The sequence below is a fragment of the Grammomys surdaster genome, unplaced genomic scaffold (genome assembly GCF_004785775.1).
Source record: "Grammomys surdaster isolate TR1022 unplaced genomic scaffold, NIH_TR_1.0 165, whole genome shotgun sequence".
NCBI lineage: Eukaryota > Metazoa > Chordata > Mammalia > Rodentia > Muridae > Grammomys > Grammomys surdaster.
The window spans coordinates 13580487-13601839 of record NW_021604613.1 but is presented as its reverse complement, the minus strand read 5'-3'; the positions used below and the strand labels follow the sequence as shown (position 1 = coordinate 13601839).

The following is a 21353-nucleotide window of genomic DNA, read 5'->3' as shown; positions in this document are numbered from 1 at the left end:
CAGTCAATTAGACAATGTTAGTTTAGATAGAAAACTGATGGAACTATCCTGCCCACAGGATAGTAGGTCCTATGAGGAAGTGGGTGGTGTTGCATGCTTTTAATCTCAGAATTTGGGGGGTAGAGGAAGAAGGATTGCTGTGAGTTCAAGGACAGCCTGGTGTACAGAATGAGTTCCAGGACAGTGTGGGCTATAGAGAAACCCTGTCTTAAAAACCAATCAACCAACCCACCAAAATTCCACAGGAGTGCTGAAGGAAGGCTAAACTGGAAATGAGCGTGGTTACCACAGGTGGATAAATTAGAAGTTCAGGTTAAAGATCATGAACCTGGTGGTCTGGTATGACCACTGACACAGACTGGAGGGAAAACCACCTTCTCACAGTAGAGTCTTCAAACACAACTGAGAAGGAGTAGTAAGAGTTAAGGAGATAGACACATAATCTGTTTACTTTTCCCTCTGTGGTACTGGGAGCTGAGCCCAGAGCCTCATGCACGCTAGGCAAGCACGCTATCATCACATCTTAGCTCTTTCAAAAATGTTATTTTTATCTTGTATCTTTGTTTTCCTCTACTGTGGACATTGTGGCTTTTCACTAAGGTAGTGTTTCAAAAAAACAAGCATCTCTACCAGCACACACCCTGTACACTGTGGAAGAGGCAAGTACACAAGCCACTCAGATGCTGAAAGCCTGACCTTTTTTCATGTGTGTCTTTTTCTTCACAGGTTCATAACAGATGAGGTACATGCTGGCCTTCCATTACCCTGAAGACATCTATGTGGTCAGTTTGTCATTCCTGAAGTGAATCTAATTCCTTTGGGCTTTAGTCTGGTGTTATAAGAGCAAATCTCTTTTAAGAGTTCTTACAAAGTTTTCTAGATTATCCCAAACTTGTTTCTGTCTCCCAAGTGTTAGAATTATAGACCTGCAACTACCATAGCCATTTTTTTTAAAAAAATTACTTTCCAAGAAGTGAAAAGACATGACTTTTAAAAAAAAGATTTATTTTATGTGTATGGCTGCTTTACCTACATATATGTCTGTATACTACATGTATGTTGTTCCCAGGCCTGGGCATTTTTGAAGTTCTCCATGATGTCTAAAGATAATAATGTATTTCCTTAAATCTTTTCTCCCTTAGGAATTGAAGCATATCTTCCATGACATTATACATAAAAGACTTATGATTTAAATGCTACTAAAAATGTTGGTAAGAAAGGAAAACTTGACCTGTGTTTGTTTCATTTACACACACACACACCATACCACCCAAGCATACAGACAAAGGCTGTTTGTTTACTTGAATAGAGTTTTCCCCTTCCTGGTTAAAAGGGAGGGCAGGAAGAGAAGTCAGGGTGGGAAGCTGGATGATACTATCTCCATTTCAGGGCAATTGTCTTTGCCTTAATCCTCTTTGGTCTCCAGGACACAAAGGGCTCCTCTACAACAGAGTCACACATGCCAAGCTTTGCTGCTCTCTTTAAGATGCCAGTCTGACCCACTTTCAAATTAAAAAAAAAAAAGAAAAGAAAAGAAAGCGGTGGTGGATCACAATACAATGTGCATGGGGACATTGGAGTCAACTTGGGAGTCAATTCTTTCCTACCATGGGAGCTGGGGACCAAACACAGGCCAGCACAGCCAGCTCCCTTTTGTGTGTGTGTGTGTGTGTGTGTGTGTGTGTTTAAGACAGGATTTCTTTGTGTAGGAGTCTGGCTATCCTGAAACTCATTCTGTAGAACAGGCTGGCCTCAAACTCACAGACTGGCCTTTTACCACTATAACTTGGCATTTTATTTTTTGATTAGTATTTTTAACACAGTTTTGCCATGCAGCCCTGGCTGCTGGCCTTGAATCGTTTTTATATAATTTATTTATTATTTTATGTGCTTTGGTGTTTTGCCTGTATGTCTGTGTGAGGGTGTCAGATTCCCTGGAACAGGAGTTGCAAACAGTTGTGAGCTGCATGTGGGTGCTGGGAATTGAGCTCAGGACCTCTGGAAGAGTAGCCAGTGCTCTTAACTGCTGGGTCATCTCTCCAGCCTACCCGGGCCTTGAATTTTTGAGAGTCCAATTTCAGGATCCTGAGGGTTGAGGTTGTTGTCATGTGACACCATTCTCAATTTAAGGCCATTCTTTTTTTTTTTTTTTTTTTAAAAAAAAAAACAGGGCAAGAAGCCGGGCGGTGGTGGCGCACGCCTTTAATCCCAGCACTTGGGAGGCAGAGGCAGGCAGATTTCTGAGTTCGAGAGTTCGAGGCTAGCCTGGTCTACAGAGTAAGTTCCAGGACAGCCAGGGCTACACACAGAGAAACCCTGTCTCAAAAAAACCAAAAACAGGGCAAGAAGGAGTTGCTGTCTCCCAATGTCTTAATGTATCATGTGAAAGAAGCTAACCTATCAAAGCATTTATCTAAAATTAATGGACCTTCTCAAAACAAGCTGACTTTCCCTTTGGCTTACTCAAGAAAGCCCTATTCTTGAAGCGTTTCTACAGAAATAACAGGTTAACAGGGATTGCGTATGTGTTAGGAACTAAAAATTTGAACATGATTTAATAACAGGATATAGAATATCCAAACTTCTAAAGGTACTCTCTGTCACCTGAACATTCTGAGACTCTTCTCACCCCTGTGAGGAACAATCGTTCCCTGGCCTAACCAGGGTTCAGACACTGTGTCTCTGATTTGATGTGTCTCTCTTCATCTCTGACTCACCTCTGTGCAAGTTCTCATTATCTCTTGCCAGTGCTTGTCTACATGACTCCTCATGGCTCCCTTCCTCTCAGCCCATTCTGTATACTGCCAGTATAGTTAGCTGCTTTGACACTTGCTGATTACATTCTTTCACTGACTCCAGGGTGAGTCCAGGCTTGCATGCTCGCCCTCCTGGAACAGCTTTGTCAGGATCTCTTATTCTGTCTTTGTCCTTCCATTTAATGTACTCAATCTTACTTTTTGCAGTGTGTTTAAGCCAGAAGCTAATATTAGGTGTCTTCATTTGTTTTGTTTTCTCAAGACAAGGTTTCTCTGTGTAGTCCTAGAACTCCTTCAAGACCAGGCTGGCCTAGAACTCAAAGATCTGCTTGCCTCTGCCTCCTGAGTGCTGGGACTAAAGATGTGTGCTCTAAAAATTTTACTATTATTTATAGAATTCCCACTGGTGTGGCAATATACATGTGTGTGCAGGTGTCCTTGAAGGCCAGAGGCTTCAGATCCCCTGGATCTGGAGTTTCAGACATCTGTGAGCCACTTGATGTGGGTCCTGGGAACCCAACTTGGTTTGCCTGCAACAGCAATGTATGTTCTTAAACACTGAGCCTACCTTTCCAGCCCCCTTCTTTTTGCTTGGTTTTATTTTGTAGACAGGGTCTCTCTGTGTACCCTGACTGTCCTGCAACTAGCTCTGTAGACCAGGTTGGCCTCAAACTCAAGAAATAGGCTTGCCTTTGTCTCCTGAGTGCTGGGATTAAAGACATGCACCACCAACACCTGGCTTCCATGTTTTTCTTAATGTTCCTTTAAAGGGACCCAGTGGTCCTAATGGAAACTACACTTGATATCCCTCATGCCTCCAGGACTGTCATTCTTCCTGATCTGCTTTACATATCTGTTACTCCAAATTCTTATACAATACTCCAATCGAGACCCCTGTCTTCCTCAGAAAGGTTTTCTCCTTATCTCCTATTAAAATGTGTGTAAACACATGGAACTGGTTTTCAAAATCGAGGATTTACCTAACATGCTGCTTCATTTGCAGTGTATCTTCTCCTTATAGCTACAAGTCCAAATATCCTGCAGTCACTGCTTCTTTTTGATAATCATTTCTGCATTCTGAAATCTTCCCTGGTTTTTCAAACACATCCCAAGAACAGAGTTTACCACTTATCTGGGTGTTTTAGTTATCTCCTTGTTTAGATGTAACTATTTTTTTGTTGCTGTGTATATAGTCTTTTGTTCCTCTTGTGACATAACCATGGCACGAAGCAGAGACTTTGATGGTGACCTTCATCCTTCTGCCATGGCAATGAATAAAGCAGCACACTGATAGCTAAGTCTACGGCAATGTCTCTAAGTCGACGGTAGATCCTGCTGACGGTTCACCAAGGAGCCTGGGATCCCACTCAGCACTCTTGCCTCCCTCTGCAGGTGCTCTCAGGTAACCGAGGGGCCTCCAGTGATGCAGCTCTCCCTGGATGTCTTTGGCTTACGAGCCGCCCATACTCCTGCATGTGCAATGCCAAGGAACTTATTCGTTTCCCAGGCTGCACTTGGACAGACCTGCTTCTTTGGTCAGTGCAAGCAAGCACTCTCATGTGTCTCCCTAGGAAAAGTCACAAACCACTGTGAGTTCTCTCCTCCTGGAGAAGGAGTTATATCAAACTTTTTGTTATCTCTCAGTTCATCTTTTCGATTTTGAAAAATAAATTATACCAATAAAATGAATGTAGGATTTGGTCTTTAATCTAAAAAAACCATTATAGAACAAAGAGAGGATTAATCACTGGCTAAAGGCAGCTCTTTGCAGAAAGGAGTATAAACTGGGGAAACAGACCAGATATGCATAAATGAAAATAATTTTACTTTTGGTAAGTCATTAAAAGGTTTGAGGGGGGAGGGCTGGAGAGATGGCTCAGCAGTTATGAGCACTGGCTGCTCTTCCACAGGATCCAGGTTCAATTTCCCAGCACCCATTTGGGAGCTTATAACTGTCTCTAACTCCAGTTTCAGAGGATCAAACACTCTCACACAGACATACATGCAAGCAAAACACCAATGCACATAAAATAAAAAAAAAAAGTAAAAATTTTAAAAAGGTTCAATGGGTCATTATTACATGCTTTCCCAAAGCTACCACACTTCCTCTAAGGAAATGCAGCTATCATCTTAAATACTACACAGAAGGCTCTGCAGAACCACAGTAGTACCCCATGTACCAGACTAGAGCCAAAAAGAAGAAAGACGCCCTACATCTCTGACCCCTAAATATCACTTAAGATGACAAGAGAGCCTATGGGAGCAGGTTGCATTTGTTTCTTCAGTACCTGGCAGTCGCTGGGTCAAAGAACACTTGGAACATGCTTGCCCTGTATACTGATAAAGGGTTCCACTGCAGGACACCTAGCCAACACAGTGAATTCATCTACACAGACTATCTCCAGACACACATTCTAGTTTAAAGAAGTGTTCAAGCTGTTATGGTAGTGAGAGTTTACAGAACCAGCTACTCTGGAGGCAGAAAGCAGGGCAATGTAGAAAGACACTGTAAGAGGATGAAGAAATCTCCTAAAATACAAGGATCTAACCAAAAACATTACTCAGCAACTTAGGCACCATATCAGTATCAGGTGAGCAAGAGGAGGTGAGCCCCAGCAGCTCTGGGTACTCTCCAGTCACTTTAATTTGGTCTTGGCCACTATAACCACTGAGCACATTTTATCTATGTTTATGAGTTTTCCTTGCCACAAGAAAAGCTTAAAAGCTGTAGTTCAAAGAGAAGCATAAAATACATTACCAGGATCTTATTAACCACTTATTGGCTCTGTGGCCTGAAGAAAGTATTTAAACTTCCTGACCTTCTATTTCTTCCCTTTACATGTTTGTAAAGCAGTGGTGAAAACTGTCAACTGTGTGTAAAATTGGTAACACGGTGTTAGGTGTATTGTAAGTAGCTAGAAAGCAGTAGCTATTATTCTAATCGCAGTTAACTTTTTTTAGTATCACACTAAGTTATAAAAGTCTTGTTAGAGTCAGCATGTACTGACTCTATTGCAAAATCTCTACAACATCTTATTAGCAGTAACCATTCTGGAGACTTTATAAAATAAAAAAAATACACTTACTGTTCTCATTAATATGATCTTTAATAAATGGAATAATGCACCATTTTACAGCAAGCCTTTTAAACCTAAAGAACTGCCTTAAAACTTCCTTTGCCAATGTCTCTGTCTCAATACAATCTTTTTATTTAGGTTTCTATATATCAAAGCATTTACTTACACTTATTCATAGAAAACTCTTTAGTGGCTTAATCTCAGCGTTCATAGTGGCATCCATAGATAATACAAAAGGAAAGTGATCCGCTTTATTTCATACTCACACTGCTCCGTCACACAACTTATACAGCATAGCAAGGTCTCAGATGGCTTACACAAAAGCAAAATGACTGAAAGTAATTATTCATAAAGTCACACACGATATTCTATCTGTAAGGTAAGAGCAAACACACCAACAAAAGATACCCGTTAACAAGAAGGAGCGTTCCGAGGAAGTACTAGTATTGTCAGCCTTTCTTCTCCTAAAAAGCATCCTCAGAAATGAATACTTGGTAGCTTGTGTTTCACCTGTCCACTCAGAAAAAGCATGGCAGCTACACATCTCCATGTTTCAGCTATAACACCCTAAGAGTTAGTGTATTTTATAATTATCTATGTAAATTCATTTTAAAAATTAGCAACAGAAAATTAAGGATGATTCCAGCTTATACAAACACATACAATACAATCTCTCTAGAAATGAAGACAAGGCATACAACATTGCTTAAATAAATAACTGTTACCAGAAGAAAAAAAAATCACAGAAGTAAAGCAACTCAATAGTAAATTGACACCTAATTGCTTTGAATTGCATTTTTTTAGTCATCAGTTTTCTTATTCTTATACATCTTTACAAATGTCTCTTTTATATGCTAAGACTGATAACAAGGCAGGGAGCCTGAGACAAGAGACCGGTTACAAAAAACTCACTGCAAAGATTTAAATATACAGCAGACCAATTAGAATTTGAGTTTGCTGACTCAAAGAACAACTGTTTGGCTCTGACAATGTGAAAAGCTGGTCACCATCGCTGACCTTCTCAAAGCCACCAAGCTGTCACCAAGGCTAGAGCCATCAGCTCACTTTTATAAAGTCTTATAATGCTAATTATCATGTAAGAAAATTCTATCTCAGAATTACCTTTCCTAATCTTGCTATTAAAAAACAAAACAGAATGAAACATTTGCCCCATCATGTATATCCACAGAACCAAGAACAGAAAGTGTTTAAGCCAGGGCTTCAACTCCAAGGCTTAAACCTGCTGTAACATGTGGCCAATTAGTTGAGTCATTCCCTTTAGTCAGTAATTACAGAACTGGGCAAGTTTTATGATTAATGAAATCAAACATCATGTTGATGTGAATTAAGCCAAATAATATGATGAAACATTACTATGCAACAAATACTTTTAAATATTCAACTAGATCTAATTGTTTGTTTGTTAGCAACTGAACTCTTTCAGTATACAAACAGATGAAAGGGGCCCTGAGTTTTTAAGTAATACTATGTCTAAAAGTGATTCCAAACCATGAAGATGTTTCTGGAATTTGAAATACAAATTGAATGGGGAAAAAACATTTTAAAAAGAAAGAACAGTCAAGTTGTAAATTCAAGTACAGTCAATTTTCTTTTTAAATTCAGTTACAAACTAGACATCCTAATAAAGCAATATAGTTCTAAAGATTCTTTCTGCTCCAGATTTTAATGTGGGCCGCACACCACATTTCACAAATGAATGTGTATGTTTACAATGCTCATTCGACACCACAAACATCAGTAATAACAAAATTGAAAATTTAAAAAAGACTCAATAGATTTATTTGGGGGCATAATCTTAACATTAAGTATAGCTTCTCGCCGGGCGGTGGTGGCGCACGCCTTTAATCCCAGCACTCGGGAGGCAGAGGCAGGCGGATTTCTGAGTTCGAGGCCAGCCTGGTCTACAGAGTGAGTTCCAGGACAGCCCGGGCTATACAGAGAAACCCTGTCTCGAAAAACCAAAAAAAAAAAAAAAAAAGTATAGCTTCTCAAAATTTATATGCCATGGGATAAATTTTTAAGGATTTCCTTTCTATGCAAACATCTAGCTTTAATCACTTGAAAGTTAAAATGAAAATTGTTTTAGTCCAGTCTATGCTGCAAAAACAATAAGCATTTCAAAAGTGGTCTACAAAAATACAAAAACATCCATGAATACCTGATTTTTATAGGGTCTACTTTTGAAAATTAGTTTTGTATTTAGTGTTTAATACAGTATTTGATAAAGAAAGATGTATAATATTTGTTGTAGCTCAATCATAATACCCAAACATATAATACTAATACACTGTAACATAGATTAGACTTTAATGGGAAAAAAATACACAATTATGTATGCATGGCTTTTTAGTTGTATCTGTACAGATATAAAAACATAAAACATACTTTAATAGAAAAATGTTAAGATAATACAAAAATTAGGTGCTAATTTTCAGGTGGTCTGATGATTAAATCCAATGGTAACAGCTTTATTTTCAATTCTATCAAACTACTGTGCTATAAATTAACTGGAGTAATTAATTTGAATATAACATAGAATTTTAGTGCTTTTAAATATAAATAAAGTAATTAAAATAGATTCGAGAAGAAAAAAACCCTAAAGGAACTGGAATAATTTTATTGATGAACTGGTGTTGAGAAGCCTGAGGCTGACTGAAGAGTGTTAGAGAGGTTGCCATCTCTTCTCCCTACTAGGTGTGAGAAACAGACCTTAAATCAAACAAGAGAGACAGAACAGGCATAAAAAAAAACTTTCCTGACATATGACTGCAAGTCAGATAGTAGAGGGACAGGCGCTATAAATCATGAGAGACTTAAAGAGAGGAACAGGTAGGTGTTACCACCTCTTTGGACACATGGAGCTTTCCTCTGTGTTAATGTGGACACTTATAGAAAAGCCATTTTTGATAATAACATTTTTAAATAGCTCAGAAAGTAACTGGCTAGACTGATATAATCAATGAGCACAGTTAGGAAGAGATCATGTAAGGTATTTTTTGGATGAAGTTTGCATAGTTCATAATCTAAAAAAAAATTAAAATGCAACTTTATCTTCTGGAAAAAATAAAACAAAAAACAAAATACACCACAACCCACTGGTAGTCAAGGGTGTGAATAATTTAAAATTATCATAGCCTAAAAGAGATTCCTAGGGCCAATGAGGGAGTGTTACACACTTCCTAGAATGACTGGTCTAGAACAGTAGAATTAGAATGTATGCAGAATCTTTTAAGGAGTTAAGGATATAAGGTAATTATATTTTTTAAAAAATCTATGGATAGTTATACAATAACATATACATGACTGGTACTAAGCTCAACATAGGTTTATAAAATGTGACATGATATAATATAGTATCAAATTCTAAAAGTGACTCTCAATGAAATATTTATGTCCACAAACATGGTAAGAGGAAACCAACGTTTATTGATTGTTTTCTATTTTAAATGACTAATTAACAGAGAGTAAAAGTACAAGTGATAGCTGTACCATATCAGATGTTCCTTTGGGATTCAGAAGACAAACTTGGAAATATTTTAAAGAAGATCTGTAATTCCCACTGATGTGATGCTGCTTATGTTCTCATTCAGAACCAACACACAGGTTCTGGAACAAGTATACACATTGCACAGAAGCCTGCTTTATAAAAAGAGGATGGATCTTGCATCCTTTCTACAGATTATTTAGTTCTCTGGAGTAACAGTTTTTCTGACATTGGTAAAACTGACATTTTAAAGATGGAAGTCAAGGGACTGAGAAGACAGCAAATTTACATGTAACTCTTTTTTCCAAGTGAGGTATGGGATCACATTAGGGAGCCCCTGCTTCCTTTGCTACCTTCACTTTTTTCTACTTTACCTTTCATTCTGCAATGTAAAAATACTCGGAGACAGACAAAACAACGTTTAAGATGTAGGCTGAACTTTGCATTGAATTAGTAATTGTTTTTAAGCAATAATGATTATGGAGCTTCATGTTTCCCTAACTTAAGATCATTAAGGTACCTGGTTTGGCTTACACACAAACCACACGTCTGCTGGAGTACAGCATATGTCAGGATACTGCACATCAGTTCATACAGAATGTAGACCGTGTGTTGTGCATAAAAGACACATGGAGAAAGACCCAGGGTGAAATACCCAGTGTGTCTGGGTATGACACTTAGACAAACTTTCTCTTAATTATAATATGGTTGCTCTGAGGATGAAAAAATAAGTGTATGTAATGCCAGTTTTTAGCATGTCTTCACAAATGTCTACAGTAGGAGAGTTTTTTAAATTATACACTTAAATTATTTAGGATTTTTATTTAAATAATTTTATTCTATACATAATTCAAACCAAGTTCTTTCCATTGCTTAGCTCTGGCATATAACTAGTATTTTAGATTTACTTTTGTCTTTATAGTTATGTGTATGTGTGTGTTGGGTGGGATGGGGTGTTACATGCATGTCAGTGGAGGCCCAGAAAGAAAATTGGATTCTGTGGAAGTTTTGTGAGCTGCCATGTAGCTGCTGGGAACTGAACTTGGGTCCAGCGCAGGAAGCACTGTTATTTTGATGCCATCTCTCTAGCCCTGCAACTAATATTTTCTTAAGGGAACTAACAGCATATCTGATGCCCTATTATGATGCTTTTAAGATTATATTACTGTCCAGAGAAATCTTTTTAAATTGAATGACTTTTATTCAAATGGCCTAAAATTAAATTTTGTGTGTGAAATTTTAAGGTAAATTTCATTTCAGCTTCAAGAATCAGATTAGATAAATCTAACTAGTAATTTATTACAGGGATTTCTGCATGCTGTGTATTATAGATTTCAAAACTTATTAAAATGACCTATACTTACTACCTTTCCTATTCTTCAAGCAGTTCAAGGAATTATTTGTTTTAAATATATTTGCATGAGATGGGAAACTATAGAGATTTCTTTTATCTGGCATATTAATTTTTAAAGCATTCTATTATTAAACATTAAGGACTTAGAAAATTCACAACTGACTGGCCCTAATACAAACTGTATCAGAATGTAAGACAATTTTTCTGATGGGAAAAGATCAGCTGGACCTCAAAGGGTCATTTATTCTTAATGTTTCAAGTTGGAGATGGGAGGAATGTAATTTATTTTGATTTAAAGTTGTCCTAGAGCTGAAAAATAAAAATTCTGAAATGTACTTGAAAGCCATTTGGACAAAAGAAATAAGTGAAATTATTTGTTACATAGACAAAGGACAGTAACTAATTAGAAAAAAAACAAAACAACAACAACAAAAACAAAAACAAAAAAACAACTGTATGCCAGAAGACAAAAACATATATTAAGACTCTGAACCACAAGAGGGGCCAATGAAACACAAAAGTGAGAAAGGAGTACTGGGCACAAGTGAGATAATCTTAATCCTAAGAACTGAGAGCTCCAGTCAGCTGAATAAACGGGAAATGCTGTGACCCCAGAGCATGGCAGATGGCAAGTGAAGGAAGCTCGTGCATGAGTTAAATGAAAGGAAAGAGGATTACTGACGAGAAAACAGTGTTCAGGACATGAGAACCAAAATCAGAAATTTGGAGATCTGCACTTAACTTTTTATCTCCCTGTTAAAATTGAAAACATAATCAGATAATGGATATTAGGGAGTCTGAGAATCTGAAAAAACAGGAGAACAATTTGTCTGCAAACTGATATAAAGCAATGTTTAGGGAAAATTCCTAAATTTTTGACAGAAAGTGCTTTATTAAAAGACACAGAAACTGTTGTTTCAGAAATCATTAGTGACAAAAGAAGCAATGTCACGGCACACCATCACAAGAAGCATGCTCTACTACAACATACATAGTGAATGCTGCTCGAAGTCAAAGGACATGTGAAACTGGCAAAAAGAGGAACTACAAAATCGGGATTAGTGAAGAAATAAACTTAGGACAGACAGAGGGCCGGTCTTAGCCTGCTCAATGGTGGTAAGGCTGGCGGCAAGCTTCTCTTCCATAGGATCTGGCGTGCTGGCTGGATGAGCTTTCCACAGTGTTTTAGGTCATGGGAGGAGGAAACATTTTTCACATAGGCTATGCTGGGAAACAATACTATAGATTCAAATCAACTATCACTTACTTCTGAAGTTATTATAAATAGAAAATGTAATTTAATTTGTGATGGTCAGAAAATGAAAGTTACTATACTAATCATCTTGCCCAGCTATTTACTTAAAAATTCCATGTAGGTTTAGCTCTATACATTTTCTGATAAAAAATATTTCTTAAATAATGAATACAGACATGAACATATACATAGAAAAATAAAATGGAAAAGGCTAATATTTGCTTTCTTCTGTTTTGTTCTATGCTCTCTTATGAACTTCCAAAATCAGAACCAGAGATGTTTGTTACAATGCCTGGGAGGGACACTTAGCATTTGGAAGGTTAGAAGACAAAGGCATTTCAAAACAGGTTCTGGTAAGTCCTTTGTGGAGCCCTTTGGACAGCATCTATGCACCTCCATAAGGAGAAAGCTAGAAAATGTTCATATTATCGAAGAACAGGGGAAAATATTTCAACAATGGAACAATGTGTGCCCTGCTAGGAAGAGAGCAGATAAGAAAGCTTCTTTGTGGTCTATAGACTATTGCACATTCAAATAAAATACAAGAGAAAAGAATGTCCAACAGATTATGGTCAAAAACATGTTAACATAAAAACTAGCTTGTGCCCAGAAATAAAACATGGATACCAGACACCATTGCAGTCAAACCTGTCTTAATTTGCTTCTGTTTTAATGATCTTTAGAAAATGGTCCAAACTGATTATCAGTAAATACATTGTTTTTGCTTTTTTCTTAAAAAAAATATTTTGAGACCACTTTTGATAAGCACACATATAATGTGGTCATAACAGACAAATATAACTTTAGCGAGACTAAACAAAAGTGCAAAACTTAAAAAAGAAAATTAAAAAATATGGAAGCATAAGCTAAAATTTTCTGCATAGCTGAAATCTATTTAAAGCAAGTCCTTGCTGCAAGGGTGGGAAGGGGCGCTGACAGAAGGTTAAAGCAGTTTGTTTGTTTGTTTGTTTTTAAATGTCTTCTGCATGTTTAAATGATGCAAAAAATAATTCACTCCATAAGCTTGAAAACATCTCACAGACAATTCATTCCTCTATCTTTAGACACCATGGTTGTGGCCGTGCCTCCCTCTGCGAGGTACACAGCAGTGCTGGACTTAGAATGGACAGCCCTGTCACTGCCGTTGTTGTTCACCTCACAGTCCAGCGGCTCGGTGGAGATGACCCAGGTGGACGGCCGCCACCGCTTGAGAGAGTATGGAGTTTTCACACGTCTCTTGATCTTTTCGCCTGATCCTGATTTGCCATCTTGTGTTGACTCACCTACTGAAAACAAAAGTACAGGAAGTGAGCTGTGCAAAAGGAAAATGTTTAAAAGTAAAGGAGTTTGTTGGGTATATAATGCAGTTGATGGGGTGCTTGCCTAGAATGCAAAGGGTTCTGAGCTCCACCCCAGTACCACAGGAGCCCAGTCCTGGTACATATGGTAATCTCAGCACCCTGGAAATAGAAGCAGGAAGGTCAGAGGCTCAAGATCCTCCTCCACCACACAGCTACTCCACAAGGCCTGCCTGAGCTATATAAGACCCTATCACCAAAGCCACACAAAACTAAACTGGATGGGAAAATAAAGGGGCTGAATTTCACAAACAGATCAAACCAGCACAGTGAAGGACAATTCTTGAACTATGTGATCATGTTAGGCGATGTTTTTCTAAGTAAAATTCTACCAACTCAGTTTTGAGTCTTATCTAAAAAATAATTAAAACGCACAAGAACTAAGAAAATTCAAATTTCTTTTTTTCCTTTTCTTTCTTTCTTTCTTTCTTTCTTTCTCTCCTCCTCATTTTTTTTTTTGTTTTTGTTTTTTTGTTTTTCGAGACAGGGTTTCTCTGTGTAGCCCTAGCTGTCCTGGAACTCTCTCTGTAGACCAGGCTGGCCTCAAACTCAGAAATCCACTTGCCTCTGCCTCCCAAGTGCTGGGATTAAAGGCGTGCAGAAAATTCAAAATTCTTAATTGCATTCTCAAATTCTTTTGTTGTGGTGTAGACCCCATTTGACTTAATGCTGACAGCTGGGCTAGCTATGGATGGGGATGTACTCCTTTAATCCAAGTTCCTAGGAGTCTGAGGCAGAAGGATATTAGATTCAAATCTAGCCTTTGGCCACAATGAGTTACAGAATGAGTCCTTGTCTCAAAAAGACAAAGCAAAACAAAAAAATGTCCAAAGTGGACCAAATCAAAAGGCCTCTAACATGTAATAATTTTGGAGGGAAGACCATTTTCCCATTAATTCTGTTTTCATACTTGACAAGATGCTTTATGGATCCAGAAGCACGAAGGATATGTCAACTAGCTTGTGATATAAACCACTTAAGCAAAGGCCAGGTTTTCTTTGTGGTTCTCGAGACCAAAACCTGGGCCTTGTGTATTACGGGCAGATGTTCTACCTCTGAGCTACACCCTCCAGACAAGGGGTAGATATTTGCTATTCTGAGACCTTTTTTCAGCCTATTCTTTAGTTTAAGAAAGCATAGCTGGGCGGTGGTGGCACACACCTTTAATCACAGCACTTGGGAGGCAGAGGCAGGTAGATTTCTGAGTTCGAGGCCAGCCTAGTCTACAGAGTGAGTTCCAGGACAGCCCGGGCTACACAGAGAAACCCTGTCTCGAAAAACCAAAAAGAAAGAAGGCATAAAACACATAAAAGAAATCCCTTGACTTCTACGATTTACTAAGATCTGGGTATGTTGGCACACTCCTAATCTCAGCACTTTGTGAGTTTAAGACTAGTCTGGTCTACATAGCAAGTTCCAGGCCAGCCAGGGATTACATAAGACTCCTTATCACAAACACACACACACACACACACACACACACACACACACACACACACACACACACACACACCAAAGATTTACTAAGGTTAAAAACTAAATTTAGATTTAACATTAACATATATAGCAAATATTTCAAAAGTTAACATGGTGTGATGTCATTACTTGTGCCTTGACACTACTGAACACTGATTTAATTTCATCTGTCACAGCAAATATATGAACCACACATAGAGAAACCATCAAGCAAAACACAGATTACATTCGTAATTCTACGTGTGACACTAGCTTTTTAAATTGTCATTTATCAAAAAGAAAAGGGGAGGGAAATAATCTAATTACCTTCAAGGCCCAGTCACTTTGTCTCTGAAAGTAATAAAGGTAAAGAATCACTAGTTGAAAACACAACATGATTCTATCTTATTTAACTGTCCCAAAGGATACTGCACACCCCTTCCACTTACTCTGTATACTGCTGCCATCCAGGATATTTGTGGCTGAAAGATCCAGAGAATTGGGCCTCTGTGCTCTTCTGGGCTTTGATGGCCCAGGATCTGCAGCTGTGCTTGTAACACCTTGTGTAAGGACATCTTGTTCTAAACACGGATTGCTGTTGTTGTTATTGGAATTAGTTCGGCCACCTTCTAATGGCCGCTCCCTCCTGTCTACCAAACGATCAAGAACCCCTTCATCATGGCCAGCCTGTTGTTCTCGTCTCAGTAAAGGTTCATGCTCATCAGGACTGGAATTGATATTCAGCCTGGTATCCTCACCAATAAATTGGTTCTGCAGCATTTCTTGGGCCCTATTGGTTGCCTGGCCAGATGGCACTGCCCCATTGGCATACTGGGTTGTGGCAGCATGGGAATTAACATTGTGGCTTCTACCTGCCACACCATTCATAGTTACTGTCACCACATGAGGCTCTGCTGCATTGATTGTATTCATCTTGGCAACTCCAGTTTCTACTTGTTTCAAGTTTGATTTGTGCTTGTTGCCAAATTTTAGCCGGGGTTCTTTTGTTGAATTTTTGGTGTTCAAAGGCAAACTAGTAGGTCTCTTAGGAAGGTTCTGTTGCTTAGGTAGAGGATAGATCTGAGCAGGTGGAACATCAGGAATTAAACATGCTTGCCCATTTGCAGCCTGTGTGAAGTCCTGTTGTCCAGTCACTTCCACTGCAAGCTTTATGAGTGGATAAAGCAAGCTAGAACTGGTACTGCTCAATGGGTCTGGCCCACTGAACTGCTTCAGAGAATGCTCCATGAGATTCTCATCAGAGCTTTCCTTGAGGTTCTTATCAACTTCTTTTGGGTCTAGCTTATTAGTCTCCAAGTCTTCTTCTGTCAGCTGTAAGCAGACAGGGGTTGGCCCGATTGACTGTGCAACATTTGTGGCATGCAAATGTGTCTCATCAGGGTATGGCATCTCAGATATAGTGGTCATGCCAGTACTTGGAGTGAGGCCTGTGGTGTTTGTGGTGGTTGTATTTGTGGACAAGCTTGTGACACTTGTTTCTGGGCTAGGGATTCGAGCTTGTGCTTGCTGTCGTTCATAATTAATTGAGTTTCGGTTCTTCTCTCCTACTGTCAATGGTGTGCTGGACATCGAATGCTCAGAGGAAATATTCTTCACAATGCTGTCAGCGTGATGGATGGAGTCTTCGATATATGAGGAAGAGGAATAATCTGGGTAAGGCCCGATTTTTGGCACACGCCTATTATGTGACAGGTTGCTTGAAGAGAGAAAAACATATGACATTCAGAATGGAAACTCACAACAAACTGTCTATTCCAAGAAAACACCACTGATTCCAAAGTTCCACTGCTTTTTATTTTACGCTTTACATTCTTTTTATTGCACTCATTTATTTAATACATACGGGGCATGTGTGGAGGTCTGAGGACTACTTGTGGGAGTTGGTTCTTTTCCAATGTGTGGGTCTCAGGAATGAAACTCAAATTATCACGCCTGGTGCAAGTATCTTCACCCACCAAACTGTCTCACTAGTTCTATTTTACTCTGAACTCTGATTTAAGAGATTACTTCAAAATCCTGGCAATTGTTAACAGCTTGGTAAATACAAAATTCATGAGTTTTTTTATACGGTCTGTAAGATTATGTGAAAATCTATATGATTCCAGAATAGAATTTTTATGGGTGCTCATTATTTTGGTTTACAAGAGTTAACTTTGGGGCTGGAAGGATGACTCAGTGGTTAAGTGGCTCAGAAACTCTTTGACTTCCAGCACCCACATGACAGCTCACAAATGCTTGTAATTCCAGTCCTGGAGATCCAATGCAGAACAAAAACAAAATGTAAAAAGAAATATATATATAAAAGAGTTAATTAAAAATTCTCATTTATAATTTTGTAACATCAACAAAGAAAAATATGCTTTTAATGAACTGTATAGATAGTTTTGTAATTAGAGGAACTACGGGATGTGTTTATTTTGTATTTCTGTAATCCTAGATCTAATAGTATATGCTTGACAAGTATGTTATGGACTAGGTTCAAATGGCAGAGTAATAAAAAGAGCATAAAACTTGGTCATTTTTCCAAAACATGCTCATTTAAGAGCACAGACTAACAATGCAGCATATTCCTGGGCAGCCACTATCAGTGTAAGTTGTAGAGCTAGGTCATGAGGTAGAATATGGCACTCAGATAGAGGAACCAATACTCAGGACTGTTCTTTAGTTACTGAGATGCACTCTGGGCATGACAGCTCCAAACTGTCTATAATTATTCTTTCATTTATTAACTATTCTATAATTATTTAAAATCTCATTACAGAAAACATTAGGGATAGCCTTCACTGAGGTGACCAAGGTACTGAGACATTAACAGATAAAAGTATTACAGAAGAGACTCAGCAGCTGTAAGAAAATAGGTTCTATAAAAGAAGACTGCTGTATTACAAGGAGTGACAATTTATAATATCAACAAATAAAAAACACACTTTTAAGAAAGTGTTGTACAACCAAGAAAAGGGAAGCTAAGAGATATGAAGCCTACAGTGCAAATACCTATTGAATGAACTATCATTTAAAGAAACTCAGGAGAGACTAGAGGTGAGAGGACCCATTCCAAGAGATGAGCACACAAGAAAAGGGGAAACATAGGTTTTTTTCTTATCATTCAAGAAAAATTACCAAAAGTAATTAAAGTAGAAGCTTCAGGACCTTACCGTTCATTCTGCATAGCAGTCGACATTGGATTGACCGTTGGACTCACAGACTTGTTTCTCTCCCATATCATCATGAGTTCAGCCATTCTCTCCTCGGCACACTGTGCAGTGAGCCGAGCCTCTGCATCCTGATCCCAGCAGTCTTCGATTGTTTCCTTGAGTGATCTCACTGCCTATAGCACAAAATACACATCAGGCAACATACTGGGTTTTTTGTTTTGTTTTGTTTTGGTTTGGTTTTTTTGTGGTTTTTCGAGACAGGGTCTCTCTGTGTAGCCATGGCTGTCCTGGAACTCACTCTGTAGACCAGGCTGGCCTCGAACTCAGAAATTCGCCTGTCTCTGCCTCCCAAGTACAGGGATTAAAGGCGTGCGCCACCACCGCCCAGCGAGGCTAAAATTCTTGTTAGCACTCTCGGTGACATTTTAAATATTCCTAATAGCATTCCCTGTACAGCAAACAAATTTGAAGATTTAACATGAGTTTTGAAAGCTCCCGTATATACTAGGTAACCTAGAAACCAGGTACATGCAGTTGGCAGGACACAATTTGGAAAGATCTGGGAAGACCATAAGCTTTAGTAACCAGGGATCTTTAGGTTTAGTGTTACTCAGAAGTGAAGGCCATGCTAGAACATTAAAAATGCTGGGTAAATATTAAATGAGGGTCCTAATACAAGCTAGTCACGAGATGGAAAATGTTTATCTGTTGATCATGTAATACTTAAAATGGCATTCTTTTTGTCACTGTAACATTCACAATGTCTACTTTTATTTATTTATTATTATTTATTTTTAGTTTTTTGAGATGGGGTTTCTCTGTAGCCCTGGCTGTCTTGGAACTCACTCTGTAGACCAGGTTGAGTTCAAACTCAGTTATCAACCTGCCTCTGCCTCTCTAGTGCTGAAATTAAAGACATGTGTCAGCACACCCAGCTGCTTATTTTATTATTTATTCTTCTAAGTTTTAGGGACTTAATTAAGCTATATATACAGTCCTAAATGTCTAGTTTCAAACAAAATAAATTCAAAGGGAAGTGAGTGTAATGTTATACTTTCTAATTCTAGCACTTGGGAGGCAGAGCAGGAAGATCAGGAGCTCGAGGGTATTCTTGAGTCTAGAGTAAGTTCAAGATCAGCCTGGGATAGATGGGATCCTTTTTAAATCTAAAACATTAAAAAAGAATGTGAAGAAACAAGAATGTGCTGTCTATAGAAAAATAAAATTTTTGCCGGGCGGTGGTGGCACACGCCTTTAATCCCAGCACTTGGGAGGCAGAGGCAGGCAGATTTCTGAGTTCCAGGCCAGCCTGGTCTACAGAGTGAGTTCCAAGACAGCCAGGGCTACACAGAGAAACCCTGTCTCGAAAAAAAACCAAAAAAACCAGAAGAGGGTATCAGATCCCATTACAGATGGCTGTGAGGCACCATGTGGTTGCTGGAATTTGAACTCAATACCTCTGTAAGAGCTGTTGGTGCTCTTAACCGCTGAGCCATCTCTCCAGTCCAAAAGTAATGTTTGCTAATAAACAAAATCGCTATAAAAGATAGACATTATTTTTCAAAGACTTACAATGATACTTTAAAACACAGTAACAAGATTTCAGTATTTATTTGAGTGGTTAAACAGCAGCTATAAGCAGACAGAAGAAAGAACCTGTGAACTTGAAGGTGGAAAACAAAATGATTGAGTTTAAGTCCAAAAGTCAAAAGAATAAGGAGCAGAGACTAAGAGATGTGTGGACATGGTTCCCAGAACACGAGCAAACATGCTGAATACTCAGAATAGGGCTTCCAAATGGACTGCAGAAAGGGACAGGCAGAATACTTGAACCCATGGTTTGAAACTCCTCAAATTAAACAAAATAAGTGAATCCATAGACCTAAGAAACTTGATGAACAGTAAGCAAGATAAACCCCATAGCTTCAGGATAAGACAACTTACAACTGAAGTGTCATAAACCAAAACTATCAGAGATCCTGACAATGAGAAATTTGTATAAAGATTCTCCAATAAGATCAACAGCCACTTCTCACTAGAAACCATGGAAGCCAGATAGGTGTCACATACTTAAAGCATTGAGATAGAAAACAACTGTTAAGAATTAAGCCCTTCAATGAAGAAATTAAGGTAATCCCAGATATATCAAATCTAGGGAGCTCACTGCTAGTAGACATGGCCTATAAGAAAGTTAAATGGGGTTCTCCACCCTAAAATTTGAAAAGTAATTACAAATAATTATAAGAGCTAATAAACTGTATTTTAAATAGCTTTTCCTTTTTAAGAGAGAATTAATGAAATTTTAGTCATTTTAATAAACTATCTACTTCCTAACTCTTATATTGTATTGTTACTACAGTGAACTGTTCCCCCCCCCACCCCCCGGCTGTATCTTATCAGCTTTAAATGGACTTGTTGGAAGTGAATCAAGTATTACAAATCCCTTACTTAGCAACTTCATCTAAATTAGAAGTAAAGTTTCAAGGTAAATCTGCATATGCTGCATATTCCACAATAGTAGGTCTGCACACAAATGCTTCAAACAGACCTTAGTTGTGGTGAAATCAAACAATTTAAAGAAGATGAAAAGAAGTTGCAATCTATTTTAACAAAGTTTCAGAGATTTCATAGACATTTTCCCATGGGGTCGGCAGCTCTGGAGAATCCTAGTAAAGTACAGTTCATCCTCCCATCTGCTATCGGGAGCTCTCAAGGAGCTGCCCAAGTTGCCACAGCAGAAACTGCAATTGGAGGCAATTGTGTGAATATGAACATAATAAGAAGATCTTTAATGGTCACATACTTAACGATTGCAATCTCATTTGAAACACAAGCTTGTTTTGACATTAATCTATTAACAAAGATGACCAGTAAGATAAAGTTCGGTGTATCTGATGGAAATATATAGGGACTCTCTAGTCTCTGATATAATAATAATAAAAATATTCTAGTCTACTAAGGCAATCTGTAAATGGAATGTGAAAATATATACTGAAATGATTTAAATTAATATACTTCTTCATGCTCTTTCTTTAATTACAGTTAAAAAATTAATTTGTACTAAGTATAAAGATGTAATGAATACTCAGAAGTAATCATTACTCCTTCCTTCCTTCATTCCTTTTTTTTAAAGATTTATTTATTTATTTTATTTATGAGTACACTGTAGCTGTCTTCAGACACACCATAAGAGGGCATCAGATCTCATTACAGATGGTTGTGAGCCACCATGTGGTTGCTGGGATTTGAACTCAGGACCACTGGAAGAACAGTCAGTGCTCTTAACCGCTGAGCCATCTCTCCAGCCCCCCTTCCTTCCTCCTTCTCTTCCTCCTTCCCTCCCTCCCTCCCTCTTTCTTTCTTTCTTTCTTTCTTTCTTTCTTTCTTTCTTTCTTTCCCTTCCTTCCTTCCTTCCTT

The 21353-nt window shown here is 38.3% G+C and overlaps 1 protein-coding gene across 3 annotated transcripts in view; it reads right to left on the bottom strand.

Annotated features, from left to right (window-relative positions):
- Positions 1-9259: 9259 nt before the first annotated feature.
- Positions 9260-21353, bottom strand: part of Bmpr2 (bone morphogenetic protein receptor type 2) — a 109542-nt gene continuing 97448 nt past the window's right edge. Inside the window, exons 11-14 of one of the 3 annotated variants that reach the window (XM_028765641.1) lie at positions 17937-18109; positions 15210-16477; positions 15088-15111; positions 13176-13233 (exon numbers count right to left, since the gene is read on the bottom strand). In XM_028765641.1, the coding sequence (XP_028621474.1) occupies positions 15101-15111; positions 15210-16477; positions 17937-18109 (1452 nt within the window). In that variant the 3' untranslated portion in view covers positions 13176-13233; positions 15088-15100. Of the gene's footprint in view, positions 13234-15087; positions 15112-15209; positions 16478-17936; positions 18110-21353 lie in introns of all 3 variants that reach the window. The other 2 variants (XM_028765640.1, XM_028765639.1) reach the window with 2 other exon arrangements.